This window comes from Babylonia areolata, chromosome 14, assembly GCF_041734735.1.
Source record: "Babylonia areolata isolate BAREFJ2019XMU chromosome 14, ASM4173473v1, whole genome shotgun sequence".
NCBI classification, from domain to species: Eukaryota; Metazoa; Mollusca; class Gastropoda; order Neogastropoda; family Buccinidae; genus Babylonia; species Babylonia areolata.
The window spans coordinates 28,541,710-28,559,564 of record NC_134889.1 but is presented as its reverse complement, the minus strand read 5'-3'; the positions used below and the strand labels follow the sequence as shown (position 1 = coordinate 28,559,564).

The following is a 17,855-nucleotide window of genomic DNA, read 5'->3' as shown; positions in this document are numbered from 1 at the left end:
GTGTGTGTGTGTGTGTGTGTGTGTGTGTGTGTGTGTTTTGTTGTTGTTGTTGTTGTTGTTTTTTCAGCAGATTAGTGTAGGGCAGTGCTAGCAAGGGTGTGTGTGTGTGTGTGTGTGTGTGTGTGTGTGTGTTTTGTTGTTGTTGTTGTTTTTGTTGTTGTTGTTTCAGCAGATTAGTGTAGGGCAGTGCTAGCAAGTGTGTGTGTGTGTGTGTGTGTGTGTGTGTTGTTTCAGCAGATTAGTGTAGGGCAGTGCTAGCAAAGGTCCCTGTGTTATTTCACTTCAGTTCCATCCTCATGATCATTGGGTAGTAGCTAGCTAGAAAACAAGCGGGAACATAATTATAAGCCAGATGAATGTGAGTTAAGACTTTGTGAGGCGCAGAACAAATCAAGGATGCTGAATTTCTGGGATGTATCTTTCTTTGAGCTGCATGAGTCCCAGAGATTGTTAGAACAGCTTGGTGGCCAGAGGAAAATGTCATAAACATAGACCATCTATTCAATTCAGTTCAAAATACTTTATTATCTGCTTCAACCAAAAACAGAAAAATTTTCTTTAGGCTCACTTAAAATGAAATGCCCGTAAAAAACACACAAAAAACAACAACAAAAAACAAACTGATGCACCCTTCACTTGTCACCATGTACACATCAATTATGTAAAAAGAAAAACATGTGGGTAAGATACTATTACATTCAGAGTGTAACAACTGTGTGTGTGTTGCGTGTGTGCCCGTGCGTGCGCATGCATTGTTTTGTGTGTGCGCACGCGCGCGCGCGTATGTGTACGTTTCAATCATTATAAAAAGGAAAATATTCTGTAAGATAATAATAACATTTAAAAAGACAAATGCTCATCAACAGATAAAACCGAAAAAAACTAATGAGCAACTGGCACACCCTTCCTTGATCACAGCATACATATTAACTATCATGCTAAAAGAAAACATTTAGGTAAGAAAACAAAAATTACATTTTAAGATAAAGTGAAACATTTCAATGATATATTAGGAAAATATTCAGTAAGATAACATTATCTTCAGTTCCATCTATGGGGATCTGCAGTTTCCAGTATTTCATCCCTTGTGGATACACTACTGTACATCCAGGATTACCCTTGAGAAGTTTTTTCTTTTCAGTCTTTTTGATCTTGCTTTGTTCTTTTAAGGAAGTGGTCTGGCCTCTGAAAAATACATATATATATATATATATATATATATATATATATATATATATTCAGAAAATTTAGTAGTTGTGCAGACATGCAGTTGATGTTCTGTATGTAAGCGAAATGCAGATGGTTTATGTGATAATAATGTTGGGTTAGTCAGCAGAATGTTTAAATCAGGGAAAAAAGCAAAACAAAAAAAAACAAACAAAAAAAAGTTTGTGCCATCTTTTGCTCTATTTTTTTCAGTTAAACATTGCTCCAGAATTTCATAGCAGCCAAGTAAAAAAGATAGTCTATAGAGCTATCAGTGGAAGTCACACTTCAAATCAGTTGAAGCTTGGTGCAAACAGCTTTCACAATTATCGCATCGCATCTTGTGAGTGGCAGAGTGTTTTTCACCACAGCCTGAACTCACTGGTGAAGATGAAAGATTAGAAATGTGTGCTGTGTCCAGGAACTAAGCACTGAGGGCAAAGGTGTCGGTGTGTGTGTGTCATGTGCACATGTCTGTGCTTGTACACTTTGTGTGTGTAATGTCTGTGTGGTGGGGGAGGGGGGGGGGGGCTGGAGGAAGAAAGGTGGGTGTGTATGTTTGTGTGTGTTTCACCTTTAGCGTGCTTGTGTGTTTTAATGTGTGTTTGTGTGTTTCACTTTCTTACATTCATATATATACACACACACACATACACACACACGCACACACACACACACACACACACACACACACACATATATATATTTATAAACATATATATATGCGTGTGTGTGTGTGTGTATGTGTGTGTGTGTGTGTGTGTATGTGTGTGTGTGTGTGTGTGTGTGTGATGTTTTTGTGTTTTTCTATTATACTATGTGTATTGTTGGTGCTTGTGTGTGGCTGTATGTGAGCATGTGTCCATGTCTGCAGTCAACATCACCATAGTTGCTGGCTGGTTTTTTTTTTTACATGTTAATGTCACTGGCTGGTTTCGTTCATTGCTGTGGCAAACGGAAATTGCAGCTGCACATGTGAGCTACACATAGATCTGTGTGCCTCTGTCCACCGTTCCAGTAATGTTTGTGTGTGTGCTTGGTGCTGCCAGTTTGTTCAAGTTATGGCAACTAACATTTGTATTTGTATTTCTCTGTATCACAACAGATTTCTCTGTGTGAAATTAGGGCTGCTCTCCCCAGGGACAGCGTGTCGCTACACTATAGTTCCACCCCCTTTTTTTTTTGTATTTTTTCCTGCATGCAGTTTTATTTGTTTTTCCTAATGAAGTGGATTTTTCAACAGAATTTTGCCAGGAACAACCCCTTTGTTGCCGTGGGTTCTTTTACGTGTGTAAGTGCATGCTGCACACGGGACCTCTGTTTTTAGTCTCATCCGAATGATTAGCATCCAGACCACCACTCAAAAGTCCTGTGGAGTGGGAGAAAATATCAGCGGCTGAGCCGTGATTCAAACCAGCGCGATCAGATTCTCTCGCTTCCAAGGTGGATGCGTTACCTCTAGGCCATCACTTCATTCCATAACATAATCATCAGTTATCGTAATTATCTGTTTGCAAGGAAACTTCGCTTATTTTATGAGGACGCAATACAGTCTGTGAAGTCTGAAGCCTAATTTGTGATGACACTGTATTTGGGGATCGTTATCTAGCTCATTATTATGCATATGTGGTTCAAAAGTCTCTGTGTGTGTGGTGGAAAGAGTAATTTGTTGATGCCAGGTCTTCACATGTGAAGTGAGTTGTATAAAAGCAGACTGCACTGATATGTGTGGTAACAGTGGTAGGCTCTCAACACCTGACCAGTGCATTCGATCAGTGCTAGGTTAGGCATCACCCCTCCCACACAGATTCCCCCAACAACCCCCCTGACCCTGCTTTTATTGACTCACTTGTGTAAACAAATCAGTCTATGTTTTAACCCGGTGTTCGGTTGTCTGTGTGTCTGTGTGTCCGTGGTAAACTTTAACATTGACATTTTCTCTGCAAATACTTTGTCAGTTGACACCAAATTAGGCATAAAAATAGGAAAAATTCAGTTCTTTCCAGTCATCTTCTTTAAAACAATATTGCACCTCTGGGATGGGCACAAAAAAAAAAAAAAAAAAAAAAAATGAAGCCTAATTATATGCAAACTGCATTTACTGTTATATTTATATTTTTTGTATTCTCTAAACTTGGCACTTCGATCTGATATTCTGACCCAGCAACAAGAGCAGTCATTATTATCATTTTTTGTTCAAACAGGAACTTCTTTTGCTAAGCATGGAATTTTTATTTATGTTGCAAATGTTTTGGTGCAGATAGTAAAAGAAGAGAAATTACTCTGTAATTAATGCCAAGGGACTTAATTTGCTTTAAACTGATCTTTCTCATCTTAAACATTACATTTTGAAATTATAATCAATACATAAAAAGCTTGGATTTTTTTAAAAAGTGTATCACAAGTGAGTCTTGAAGGCCTTGCCTCTCTTGTTTTAGATAAGATATAGTGTAGCATAAATGGATCAGTCTGCCTGCTTTGAAGCCTCCTTGACAATGAAACTATGTGGATTTTTAGAATTCAGTTTAAAGGAGTCAGCAGGGTGTGATGAACTGTTGTCGGTGAAGATTATGTTTTTTTTTCTGGTGTGAAGTAAGAGAGAATTTAATTGCTTTCTTCTGCTTGAAAATGTTTTTGTCCTTTGTCCTTTTAGACATACATTTCTTGTGCACAAGATTGAGACCATTATTTATCTTGGGGATTTAACTCTAATTTGTATATTTCTTCATCTTAAGTTAGTGTTGTTTTTTGTCTTTGTTTTTTGATGTTGTTAGGAGTGAATGTCTTTTTTTCAGTGACTCCGTTTATGATAATGTCAGCCTATTTTTGACCACCAAAATGGTGCAGATGTATCAAAATAAGCAAGTGTTTGAATTTTTTTTTCTTTTCAGATTGCATGATAAATATGCTACTGGCACTTTCCTTCCTGCTCCTCCCCCCCCACCCCCTCCACCCCCACTCCTCCTTCTACTGTGTCTCTCCACTGCCTTTCTCTCTCTCTCTCTCTCCCGTGTATCTCCATCTCATTCTCCATGATGTCTTTCCCCCATGTTTTCATTGATGCTTAAAAAAATTTTTTTAATGGTTGTCTTATTATGACATTTAAATATGCTTATGATGCTTAGAAATGTTAATGGTTGTCTTATTTAATGACCCACTTAATCCTTTGGACTCCCCGAGGAGCGTAGGTTGTCCTTTGATTTTGTTTCTGGCCACTTATGTCCACAATATGCCTCAGGCATGTGTTGAGCTGAGTGTGTGTCAGTATTGGACTTTGTTAGTATCCATGTCTCTGGTCTGTGTGACTTTGTCTCTGATCTGTATGACTTTGTTAGTATCCATGTCTCTTATCTGTGTGAGTTTGTTAGCATCATTGTCTCTGATCTGTATGACTTTGTTAGTATCCATATCTCAGATCTGTATGACTTTGTTAGTATCCATATCTCTGATCTGTGTGAGTTTGTTAGTATCCATGTCTCTGATTTGTATGACTTTGTTAGTATCCATGTCTCTGATCTGTGTGAGTTTGTTAGTATCCATGTCTCTGATCTGTGTGACTTTGTTAGTATCCATATATCTGATCTGTGTGACTTTGTTAGTATCCATGTCTCTGATCTGTGTGACTTTGTTAGTATCCATGTCTCTGATCTCTGATCTGTGTGACTTTGTTAGTATCCATGTCTCTGATCTGTGTGACTTTGTTAGTATCCATGTCTCTGATCTGTATGACTTTGTCTCTGATCTGTAAGACTGTTAGTATCCATGTCTGTGATCTGTATGACTGATTGTATCCATGCCTCTGGTCTGTATGACTTTGATCTGTGTGACTTTGTTAGTATCCATGTCTCTGATTGGTACAGAGGGACTTGATGTTTGTGTTGGCTGTCATGGTCTAACGGATGTCTGACCCAGTTTGTTTTTGGCCAGATAAAGACGACGACCATGACCTACTTCACGGACCTGGCGGAGCTGGTGTCTCGCATCGAGAAGCCACAGTCCCACTTCTACCTGGACAACGAGAGTGAAGGTGAGTCCGTCAGCTGATATCAGATCCATCAGATCAAATCAAATCTTGTTGCTTCAAGTCAAGCGGATACAGTAAGTTTGAATCCTTTTAACTCTTTTTTGTCCCCTGAGCAACGTTGTCCTGATATAAATTCCACATTAAAAAAAGAAAAAGAAAAAAAAAAGAAGTCTTTGGATAGACTCATTCAGTGTCCATTTATGTTAATGAGTGTGTTTTTACAACACCCCACTTTTTGGTTAGATCCATTCAGTGTCCGTTTAAGAAAAAGAGTGTGCTTTTTCTCACACACACACACACACACACACACACACACACGCATTTCCCCTCTCCCCCTCCACACACACACACACACACACACACACACACACACACACACACACACACATGCCCTTCCATTTCCCCTCATCCCCTCCACACACACACATACACACATGACAAACACACACACACACACACACATCCGCCCTCCCCTTTCCCCTCTCCTCCTGCACACACACACACACACATGTACACCCCCCCCCCCCCCCACACACACACCCCTTTTGCCCTCCCCCTCCACACACACGCACTAACACACCTTCCCCCTCCACACACACACATCCACACACACACACCCTCCTTCCTTGCCTAACGCAGAGCGGTTTCTAGCATAATCACAACCCCACCCCCACCCTGAAAAAAACACACAGCGGCGGACGACGAGACATACCACCAGCTTGGTGCGGAGGACGCGGAGTACATCTATGACGACGACATCATCATGGAGGAGACGAGTGATGAGGGGGACGAGGACGACAAGGACGAGGAGCACTTCCCGGAGAGCGACAAGGTGTACCAGACCTGCTCGGACCCCGTGCTCAGCCTGAGGACCGACTACCAGGAGCTTGATGACAGGGAGCAGCTCACTGACGATCAGGCCACTGCCATTCAGCTGAGGAAAAAGGTGAGTACCCTGACTTTGAGGTATGTTCGTGTGTTGATGGATGATCAGGCAAATGCCAGTCAGCTAATGAAACAGGTGAGTACCAAGACTTTGAGGTATGTTCGTGTGTTGATGGATGATCAGGCAAATGCCAGTCAGCTAATGAAACAGGTGAGCACCAGGACTTTGAGGTGTGTTTGTGTGTTGACGGATTATCAGGCCACTGCCAGTGAGCTCATGAAACAGGTGAGTACCAAGACTTTGAGGTATGTTCGTGTGTTGACGGATGATCAGGCAAATGCCAGTCAGCTCATGAAACAGGTGAGTACCAAGACTTTGAGGCATGTTCGTGTGTTGACGGATGATCAGGCCACTGCCAGTCAGCTCATGAAACAGGTGAGTACCAAGACTTTGAGGCATGTTCGTGTGTTGACGGATGATCAGGCAAATGCCAGTCAGCTCATGAAACAGGTGAGTACCAAGACTTTGAGGCATGTTCGTGTGTTGACGGATGATCAGGCAAATGCCAGTCAGCTCATGAAACAGGTGAGTACCAAGACTTTGAGGTGTGTTCGTGTGTTGACGGATGATCAGGCCACTGCCAGTCAGCTGAGAAAATTGGTGAGGAGGGTTGTGGGTTGGGTTTTTTATTTGTGTGTGTGTGTGGGTGGGCTAGGGTGGCCTAGAATTTGTCATAGAATCCTGGTAACAAATATTGATTGATTAATGTGGATACTTATATAGCCCCTATCCTCAGTCAGAGACCAAGCTCTAAGCGCTTTACATACATGGGGACATTTGCACCACAGGCTGCCTACCTGGGTAAAGCCGACTGACGGCTGCCACTGGGTGCTCATCATTCGTTTCCTGTGTCATTCAATCAGATTTCAGACGCACACACATACACACTCAGACAGACATGTAACATTTTCCGTGTATGACCGGATTTTTTATTTATTTATTTACCCCGCCATGTAGGCAGCCATACTCCGGCGTTTTCCTGGGTGTGCATGCTGGGTATATTCTTGTTTCCATAACCCACCGAACGCTGACATGGATTACAGGATCTTTAACGTGCGTATTTGATCTTCTACGTGCGCATACACACGAAGGGGGTTCAGGCACTAGCAGGTCTGCACATATGTTAACCTGGGAGATCAGAAAAATCTCCACCCTTTACCCACCAGGTGCAGCGAGATTCGAACCCAGGACCCTCAGATTGAAAGTCCAGCGCTTTAACTATTCTAAAAAACATGGGATTAATAGATAATGATAAATGCAACTTGTGTGGTGGAGAGAAGGACACTGTAAACCATTACCTGCATGACTGCCAGTACTCCCTATCCTGTTGGACAGAATTACATCGTATCATCATAGAAAATTGTCAGAATTGTGCTGACCTACATTTGAATAATAAGCTTATATTGTTTGGAACTGAAGAGAACAACAGAACTGGTGACATATTAGATTGTGCGGGTGTGTGCTGATTATCTGGTTGCGGTTTTCCGCAATTTATCTATATTCTTATCTTATCTGTCTATAATAATCAATGTGCAGTATAGTAGGCTATGTTTATAATTATATTCAAATAATGTTTCTTAATTCTTTCTGTTTTTACATTAAGAATACTAGTTATTACCTGCAGTGTGTGGATGGATGTATGTATGAAACGGTGTATGTGATATTTTTTACATTTGTATCTTCGTAATATTCGTAAAAGCTGTTGTTGACTTTTACAGTTATGGTCCCCATGTTGTTTACTTGTCTATGTTGTGATAATGCACCTGACCAAATTTCTCCAGTTGGAGATAATAAAGTTATTCTTATCTTATTTTATCTTATCCTACTACTTGGAAAATTCTTTCTATACAGATGCAGAATAAGCAAACAGACCAAATATCCAAATGTTCTTTTCAGAATTAAAGGTTAGATATAAAAGTTGAAAAACACGCACACCTACTGAACATGGAAAAGCATGAATTTGTTTTGAAATAGCTGCCGTACATGAACTTGATAGAACAATGAACCGTGTCAGATTAGTTTCCACAATGCTTTAGTTAAAGGAAACTGATCTTCTGTTTCCCCTATGTTACTTTATTCTGTTATTTATTGTTGATATTTTTGATGCTAGCTCTGCCTGTAATGTCATTTGTCTTGTGGTGATACAAATTCAAATCTCGAGTGTATTATATTGTCCTATTTAGATGACGAAAAAGTGCAGTATAGACACTCGTATGAAGAAATTTCCTACCTGTGCATACCAAGAAAGTGCCCCTAGTTTGTCCTTTTAAAAAAATTTTTCCATTTTATCTATTTATTTATTTGTGATCACGGTTTGTGTTTTTGTTTTTTTCAGTGTTTTTGTTTTTTGTTTGTAACGAAGTGCATATTTAGAACAGTGACGTAAAATTTGTGCAGAATATGCACCATGTATGCCCCGTGTTCTTCTTCTGTATACGTCTTTGTCTTGTTAACACTTTCATTTCCTGTTATGAATTAAGTTAATGTAATGTATTGCATTCGTACTGCTTAAGTTATATTAACTGCATGTATGTATTTTAAGTGAAAATTGCTGTCATCTCAGCCGTTTAATCCTGTGTGTGTCTGTGCGTGTGTGTTGGTGTGAGTGTTGGAGTGTAACAGTTGTAGTATTGATAGTATGTTACTTTGTGAGTTTTATGCATTGTGTTTTTATAATATTAATGATTCTGTTTTATGTTTCTACTACTTTTTATATGCTTTCTTGTTTCACTTTAGGTACAGGATTGTAAAGCGCTTAGAGCTTGCTTATGCTTGTATTATAGCGCTGTATAAAAATAAATTATTATTATTATTATTATTATTAATATTTGTGCATTGTAAACTAAAATTGAATGAATAAAAATATTTTGAAAAAAAAACCCCTAAAAAACAAACATAACAAAAACAAAACCAGGATTCTTCCATTTCGGGTTGGGGGTGGGGGCTGCAATACAGCAGCGTAACTACAAGCTTTAAGAGTCTTTACTTCCTGAGTGAAGTTCATCCCATGTTGACAGTGCTGTGGTGTGTGTGTGTGTGTGTGTGTGGTGGGTGGATGGGTGGGTGGGTGTGTATGTGTGGGTGTGTGTGTGTGCGTGTGGTGTGTGTGTGTGCGTGTGTGTATGTGTGTGTGTGGGTGGGTGTGTGTGCGTGTGGTGTGTGTGTGTGCGTGTGTGTATGTGTGTGCGTGTGTGGGTGTGGGTGGGTGGGTGTGTGTGTTCGTGTGTGTATGTGTGTGTGTGTGCGTGTGTGTGTGTGGGTGGGTGAGTGTGTGTGTGCGTGTGTGTATGTGTGTGTGTGCATGTGTGTGGTGGGTGTGTGTGTGTGTGTGCCTGCGTGTGCATGTGCGTGTGTGTGCATGTGCGTGTGTGTGTGTGTGTGTGTGTGTGTGATCACAGCCGCCAGGTCTGGTTCAGCGGAAGACCAAGCCGGGGCGGTCCAAATCCAGCAGACAGCTGTCCCCTAACAGGTCGTGACCTCACCGCTTGCGGCTGCTGTCTCTGCCAGTCTAGGGGGCTGTCCGTCTGAATGCTGTTGCTGTCTCTGTCACCAACGTCCCGTCTTCACGTCGCGCTAGAGGGTGTGGGTGTGGGTGTGAATGCTGTGCTTTGGTTGAGCTTCCATGGGCAGTCTTCTTTCGTCTGGATGGATTTTATAACGGTGATCTTTTTTCAACCTTTGCTTCATCTGTGTGTGGTGGGGGGGGGGGGGGGGGGGGGGGGGGAGGGGGGGGGGGGGAGTGAAAGAAATATTATACACTTACACGTTTTGTTTTTCGAAATACAGTGTACGGGTGGAGTTTTGGTCGGACACCAGTATTTGATGTGACTGCACATGGTATTTTGGTTTCTTTAGTTTTGTTTTGATTTTTTGCTGTGTGAAATTATCAGCTTGTATCATTGTGGGTTTTTTTGTTTTTTGTGTGTGTGTGTGTGTTTGTTTTTTGTGTGTGGTGTTTTTGGTTGAAAATTTTTGGGTTTTGGTCAGTGTTTGTGAATAGAGTATGAACTGGATAACTTTGATCAGTTAACTTTCTCAGTTCTCTCATTTAATTTTTTTTATTTATTAAAAAATTTTTTTTTTTACAAAGCTGTGCTATTTTCCTTGTCCATTTCTCTTTTTTTTTGTTGTTTGAACTACTTCCTTAACAATTTTTCTCTTGTGATAGTAATGTGAAAGTGCTACTTTATGAATGGCTTAGTTTTGAAATGGCTGGTTGGTTATATAGGGATTTGTGGACTGTAGGCGAATTGCTGACTTTGTGCAGAAAGCTGTTCACTCACTTTTGTGTTAAAACATGTATGTTCTTTTGCTCCCAGTTTTTTTTTTTTCCCCCATTATTCGTTTCGTTGACTAGAGTTCTGATGCAATGAGTACTTGTGTTTTCAAACTGAAGAATGAATGAATCAGGATGTCATGTCATGAGAGTGGGACAAACACCAGAGCAGCAGGCAGTGAGCGCCTGGAATCACATCATGGTTTGAAATATATCAAGGTGTTGATGCCCTGGTCCTCATGTGGACTTTAAAAAAAAACCCCACTCATTCATTATTATTATTATTATTACTACTACCTTTTTCCATATTATAATTATTATTTATTTATTTATGTACTTTTATCTACACTCATTCATTATTATTACTACTACTACCTTTTTCCATATTATAATTATTATTTATTTATTTATGTACGCTTATCTATTATTTATTCACCTTTTTTTTTCTCTCAAGGCCTGACTAAGCGCGTTGGTGTTACGCTGCTGGTCAGGCATCTGCTTGGCAGATGTGGTGTAGCGTATATGGATTTGTCTGAATGCAGTGCCGCCTCCTTGAGCTACTGAAACTGAAACTGAAACTCATTCATTGTTGTCCAAAGAATTTATCGCCAAGTTTAGTCTAGTCTTGTTGTCCAGCTTGAGAAGTCAAGAGTGTGTGTATGTGCCATAGGTTAGTTGTTTGAACAGGGAAAAGCCATGGGAAAACTGTGAAATGTCCCGCTGCGTAGAAAACAGCTGAGCGAACAAATTGAGGTGTTCGAACGAACCCAGGAAAGTCGATGTTGGTGATGCTGCGTGTGGTATACATGGTGCGGTGCCTGCGATTCTTGTGTCACCACGTTGATCGCTGTGATACAAAAATACCTGCATTCGGTGCTGCACCTTCCCCCCTGCCCCACTCCTCTCCCCCCCCCCAGCCCCCCCAACCCCCCCCCAACAATTCAGTGAAGATGACGGGCGCAGTAGCCGAGTGGTTAAAGCGTTGGACTGTCAATCTGAGGGTCCCGGGTTCGAATCACGGTGACGGCGCCTGGTGGGTAAAGGGTGGAGATTTTTACGATCTCCCAGGTCAGCATATGTGCAGACCTGCTAGTGCCTGAACCCCCTTCGCGTGTATATGCAAGCAGAAGATCAAATACGCACGTTTAAGATCCTGTAATCCATGTCAGCGTTCGGTGGGTTATGGAAACATGAACATACCCAGCATGCACACCCCCGAAAACGGAGTATGGCTGCCTACATGGCGGGGTAAAAACGGTCATACACGTAAAAGCCCACTCGTGTGCATACGAGTGAACGCAGAAGAAGAAGAAGAAATTCAGTGAAGATGACTTGGCACCAATGATGATAATTTCGTTTTCTTTGGTTTTCACAGGATGCAACTTCCATTCGTAATGAACGATTGGGCTTTTGTTGTTTTTCCCTCCCTACCATGTAGTCAGCCATAGTCTGTTCAGGGGGGTTGTGCAGGCTGTGAATGTGAATGTCCACAACTGACCTATTACTGTATGGATCACAGGATCTTTAACATGCGTATTTGATCTTCAGCATGCGTATACACGCGAAGCGGGTCAAGGCTCTAGCAGGTCCACACAAGTGTTGGCCTGGGATATTCCGAAAAATTCTCCACCCTTGACCCAGCAACTGGGAATCAAACCCAGGACCCTGTAATTGAAAGTCCACCCACTGGGCTGTAGCACCCATCAAAGGTATCGATGACAGAGCAGGGCTCTCTGGCCAGCCAGCTGTCTAATGGCTGGTGTGGTTTTTTTTTTGTTTTGTTTTTTTGCTGCCCCATTCATCTGCACCGTTTCAGTGGCATTACTCCCTTGCCGCTCATTTAGATTCCCCCATACACTGCCACACCCGGGTTCATCCTTCGCAGTTCCAGCGTCGGCAGTCCACAGGGAACCATCGATGTTAGGTCGCCAGGAGGCCACACACCAGAGGAGACCCTGCACTGCTGCTGAGTCACTTTGGTGGTGTTCAGTGGTGCCTGTTCTGTTTTAACGTACTTAGGACACCACCTACTAAGCCCCCTACTAACGACAATAATAGCTTAGTCGCGGAGCCAGACTGAGTGAGCGTCCCTCCCAGAGTGAAGACCGCCACCACGTCCCTCAAACAACAGCCCCCCATGAATCTGCCGACACTGACAACATTGACAGGACTCACCCCACTAACGGCTGGTGTTAGACATGCTGAAAGAGAGTGGTGCCAAGAGCCCGGCCCTGTGCCCGATTGGGATCACCTTGGTGAACAACAGACAGGGGTCAGTTCATGTATTTGTATTGCTTTTTATCACAACAGATTTCTCTGTGTGAAATTTGGGCTGCTCTCTCTCCCCAGGGAGAGCACGTCGCTACACTACAGCGCCACCCACATTTTTTTTTTTTTCTGTGTGCAGTTTTTTTAATTTGTTTTTCCTAACAAAGTGGATTTTTCTACAGAATTTTGCCAGGAACAACCCTTTTGTTGCCGTGGGTTCTTTTACGTGCGCTAAGTGCATGCTGCATACGGAACCTCAGTTTATCGTCTTATCCGAATGACTAGCGTCCAGACCACCACTCAAAGTCTAGTGGAGGGGGAGAAAATATCGGTGGCTTACCGTGTTTCGAACCAGCGCTCTCAGATTCTCTCACTTCCTAGGCGGATGCGTTACCTCTAGGCCATCACTCCACATACGATGTCACTAGGCTTTCTGTTCATGTTTGGTTTCTCTCCAATGTGGCCTTGCGTTCTGTACACTGTCTGCAGACAGTGAATGAATGTGTTTGTGAGTGGATTACCCCATACTGACCACAATCTGTTTATGCTTTCACAACAGCAGTCGGGCTCTGTGGCCCAGTAGAATAGTATGCAAAAAAAAAAAGAAAAAAAAAGGAGAAATAGGTCATTACATCATCAAGAGATTCATTGCCAGTATTAGCTGGGTAATTTCTGTTTGTATTCATTGTGTATTGAAATGAATATCGCAGGAACGGACTTAACATCAGACACCAGGAAGCCGTGTCTTTCAGTGTTTGTCCCATGCTCACAACTACTGTTCCTGTAAATAAAAAAAAAAAAAAAAAAAAAATTATTGGAATAATATTAAGCATAAGCAGAAGTTTGAATTCAGATGTTGAAGGATTATTCATAGATATTTTTAGCACCAGCAACTTTCAGGTAATGGAGGGCTGTGTACATTGTAACTTGTCTGTAATACATTTGTTTGAATGTACGCTTTCGGAGGACTGAGTACGTTTTTATTCGGGTGTTATATATTTGTTTGAATGTATGCTGGGATTTTGTATCAAGGGTGTGTGTGTGTGTTATGAAGGTTTGATTTTGACTCACATGAAGGTGTTGGACTGCTGGAGTTATGCCAGAATTTGTAACAAGAATGAATTAGGTGTTAAAAGTTTGACCCAACTCTTTGGGAATTACACGGCTGTAAATATTGTGGAATGTAGATACTTGGAAGTGTTACTGTAAACTTAGTGGAAGGAATCCTTGTTTAAAAATATGAAATGAGTTTGTATGTCCATTTACAGTAAAAACAAAACAACAACAAAACACAACAAAACAAAAACATGCTAATCTTTTTTGGGGGGGTGGGGGGTGGGGGTGGGGGGAGGAGGTGGATGAAGAGATTCGTTTTGATGCTGGTCAATGTCATAATAACTTTATGCTTACCGTTGTGTCTGGATATTGTGTGTGAAGCATTCTACAGCTGACATAATGATAAATGAATGGAGGTAGACATTTTGTTACTCACTCACTGGTCATGATCAACTTTCTTTTAAGTTCAGCGCTGAACTTGTGTGTGAGCACTCAGTGAAACAGGGCATAGGCAGATGAATTATATTATTTAGTGCTTGTTTGGAAAAACAAAGGCCAAAGGCTCTGATGTCATGGGTGGTCAAAAGCACCAGTTCGTTGTATGACTTCCAATTTTCTTTTTTGTTGTTGTTTTTGTATTCTTGCTCTGATTTTACAAAGGTGAGGTTGTTTCTCAAAATGTTTGTGTCTTTGTGCCCCCCCCCCCCCCCCCCCACTTGTTCGTATGTTTTCTTAACCTGTATCGTCATGAGTCATTTGTGTGGGTGTGGGTGTGTGTATATGTCTTATCAAAATGCACAGATATTATTTTGTTGTTGCGCATTGTCATGACATGTATGTGTCGGAAATGTTCCTTAAAAATAAAAAAAAGAAGAAAATGGTATATTTTTTTAATAATCATTGAGTACATGAAGGTACATTTGTTATTATGTTGCATGGGTTTTCTCATGTCAATACCTTGCTGTGTCATGACATGTTTTGAGTTCTCTATCCATAAAGATAAAAAAAAAAAGGCATGTATGTAATTGGGAAACACTTGGCTTGGGAACAATGCCTTGATGTCAACATCAGCTTGCAATAAAACAACAACAACAACAAAAAAAAAGCGAATCAGACATCCTTGTCATGTTTGAGCAGCAGTTTCTCTATTGAGTATATAGACATTTTTTGTTGTGTCTGATCAGCACACTCTGGTGAGTAAATACATACTTTGTTCCGTTTTAGGAATGCTTTCCCTTGTGAATATGAGAAAAACCACAGTTTTAACATGCACACACCCCACACCACACACACAGCTCTGTGAAAAATATTTGTAACATGGATGAATCAAGGGTAGAATCATGACAAAGAGATGGGACAAGTTTTTTTTTTTTTTTTTTTTTTTTTGAAGGGTACACACAAGCATTGCCAAAATCAGTATCATCAACATAAATATATATAGATTGGTATGCTTTCACTTCCTATTCCCTAATTCCATGTTCCACTTTTTCTCATGTTCTGTCAATTGTCCACATCTACGCCCCCCCCCGACCCCCACCCCTCCACACATACACAGTCCATGTTGGATCGATATCTCTATTGTCTGACTCTCTCCATTTCATGCTTGTTTTATGCAAACAGATGTTTGGTCAACACGTATTTAGTTATACATACTTAACCGTGACCCACTAGTGCAGACTCCGGCAGGGGCCTGACATTCCTGTCCTGTGCAAACTACTATCCGCCTATGCGGAGAAAACGAAAGTAGCTATGGCCGATAACCTCCCCTTTGTCCCACTGGCTAGCGCCCTCTTTTTCCGGCAGCCAGGTCACATAATTATATAGCTCAATATACATATTGTACTGTAGGTAAACACACATTGTTTACCAACTTCATGGTAGCAGCAAGGGAGCAGGTAACGATGAATATATGAAGACAGCGAAGATTATAGTGGACAAAGAAAAATAAATTCTTTAATGATAGGGTGGCAGATGTGCCAGCAATCTTTTTTTTTTTCCCCACAACTCTGGCTTTAACAATGCTAAGATATGTAACATTGACATTTATCTCAAGACGGGCGCAATAGCCGAGTGGTTAAAGCGTTGGACTGTCAATCTGAGGGTCCCGGGTTCGAATCACAGTGACGGCGCCTGGTGGGTAAAGGGTGGAGATTTTTATGATCTCCCAGGTCAACATATGTGCAGACCTGCTAGTGCCTGAACCCCTTTCGTGTGTTTACACAAGCAGAAGATCAAATACGCACGTTAAAGATCCTGTGATCCATGTCAGCGTTCGGTGGGTTATGGAAACAAGAACATACCCAGCATGCACACCCCCGAAAACGGAGTATGGCTGCCTACATGGCGGGGTAAAAACGGTCATACACGTAAAAGCCCACTCGTGTGCATACGAGTGAACGTGGGAGTTGCAGCCCACGAACGGAAAAGAAGAAGAAGAAGACGTTTATCTGTCTGCCTCTTGCAGCAGCAGCCTGTGACAGCTTCCAACACTGCACATACCACAGTTTGTTTCTCAAGGAGGCGTCACTGCATTCAGACAAATCCATATAAGCTACACCACATCTAAGCAGATGCCTGACCAGCAGCATAACCCAGCGCGATGCGTATATATATATATATATATTTACCTATCAGAGTGGATTTCTGCTACACAGTTTTTTGCCAGAGGACAACACTCTCGTTGCCATGGGTTCTTTTTCAGTGCAGTGCACCAAGTGTGTGCTGCACATGGGGTCTCATCCCGAGAGACCAAACGCTCAGTTTGATTTTCCACTCAAACTCGGGATGAAGGAGTGAGAGCAGGATTCAAACCCAGACTCTCAGGGACTCTCTCCTGTTGGCAGATGAGCAGCTTAACCATTCAGCCACCTTTGCTACAACTATGACGACCCAAGTAAGGTGAGCGGTGGCTTGGTGGTAATGTGCCTGACAAGGAAGCAAGTGTCCACTGGTTTGATTCCCATATACAAACCGGGTTTTCACACCCCCTCCTCCACTCAATAGACACTTGAGATGTGGTCTGGGAGCTAGTCAGACAATAATCTGAGGCCCCATGTGCAGCATGCTCTTAGGCGCATGAAAAAACCCCCCACAGAATCATATACCAACTTGCGATATGTTAAAGTCTCAAATCCCTGAACTGAAATCATCTTCAGTGTTGACGGATCTTCAGCAGTCCATTGCTAATGTATGACTTTTTCAACTCCTTGTTAAATAGTCCAGTTGGTTCGCTGTTATAGTTGTTTTTCATTAGAAATATGTTATATTGTTATTTTTTTTGTTTATTTTTTAAACAAAACTTAAATCAGTAATTTTCACACACACATACTTTCACTTACTCGTATGCATACACAGTAATTCCCCCCCTCCCCCTCCTCCCACTCGATTTTTTTCCTTCCCTCGTCTAATATCACTTACAGTGAAAAGACGTTAAACTAAAGAACGAACGAACAGAATCAAAAGGTGTTGTCCCTGGCAACAGTCAGTAGAAAAATCCACTCTGGCAATTAAAAAAAAACAACAACAACAAAAAAACATGCAGAGAGAGAAAAAAATCCCCAAACAGGTGGTACTGTAATACATACTTTTAACTCTCTCCATACGAACGGCGAAAGAGACGACGCTAACAGCGTTTCACCCCAATTACTATCATCAAAATATTGCAAGCGGAAGGCTCTTATACTGAAGAGGTGAATGTTGACAAAGAATACCACAATTCTGACGACGGAAGCTAAAGGTTGGGTCATTCAGACACCCACTGGACATCCGAGGGGTCTGTGTAGAGTAGAAGAGAGGACTGGCCGTACTGAGTGAGTTAACACGACGCCTCAGTGTTGATTAAAGATGCCCATGGCTGTGAACAGACTAGCTGACTAAAATCACCTATGGTTGTTTCAGTTTCAGTTTCAGTAGCTCAAGGAGGCGTCACTGCGTTTGGACAAATCCATATACGCTACACCACATCTGCCAAGCAGATGCCTGACCAGCAGCGTAAGCGAATGCCCTTAGTCAGGCCTTGAGAGAAAAAAAAAAAAAAGGGTGAATAAATAATAAATACATTTTAAAAAAAACACAAAAAA

At 41.6% G+C, this 17,855-nt stretch overlaps 1 protein-coding gene across 2 annotated transcripts in view; it reads left to right on the top strand.

The window, feature by feature from the left end:
• LOC143289975 (patatin-like phospholipase domain-containing protein 7) overlaps nucleotides 1–14,882 on the top strand; it is an 84,508-nt gene extending 69,626 nt beyond the window's left edge. For both annotated transcript variants that reach the window (XM_076599259.1, XM_076599260.1), the window contains 3 exons: nucleotides 5,134–5,233; nucleotides 5,923–6,176; nucleotides 9,575–14,882. In XM_076599259.1, coding sequence (XP_076455374.1) covers nucleotides 5,134–5,233; nucleotides 5,923–6,176; nucleotides 9,575–9,652 — 432 coding nt within the window. In that variant the 3' untranslated portion in view covers nucleotides 9,653–14,882. The remainder of the gene's footprint in view (nucleotides 1–5,133; nucleotides 5,234–5,922; nucleotides 6,177–9,574) is intronic.
• The last annotated feature ends 2,973 nt before the right edge of the window (nucleotides 14,883–17,855 follow it).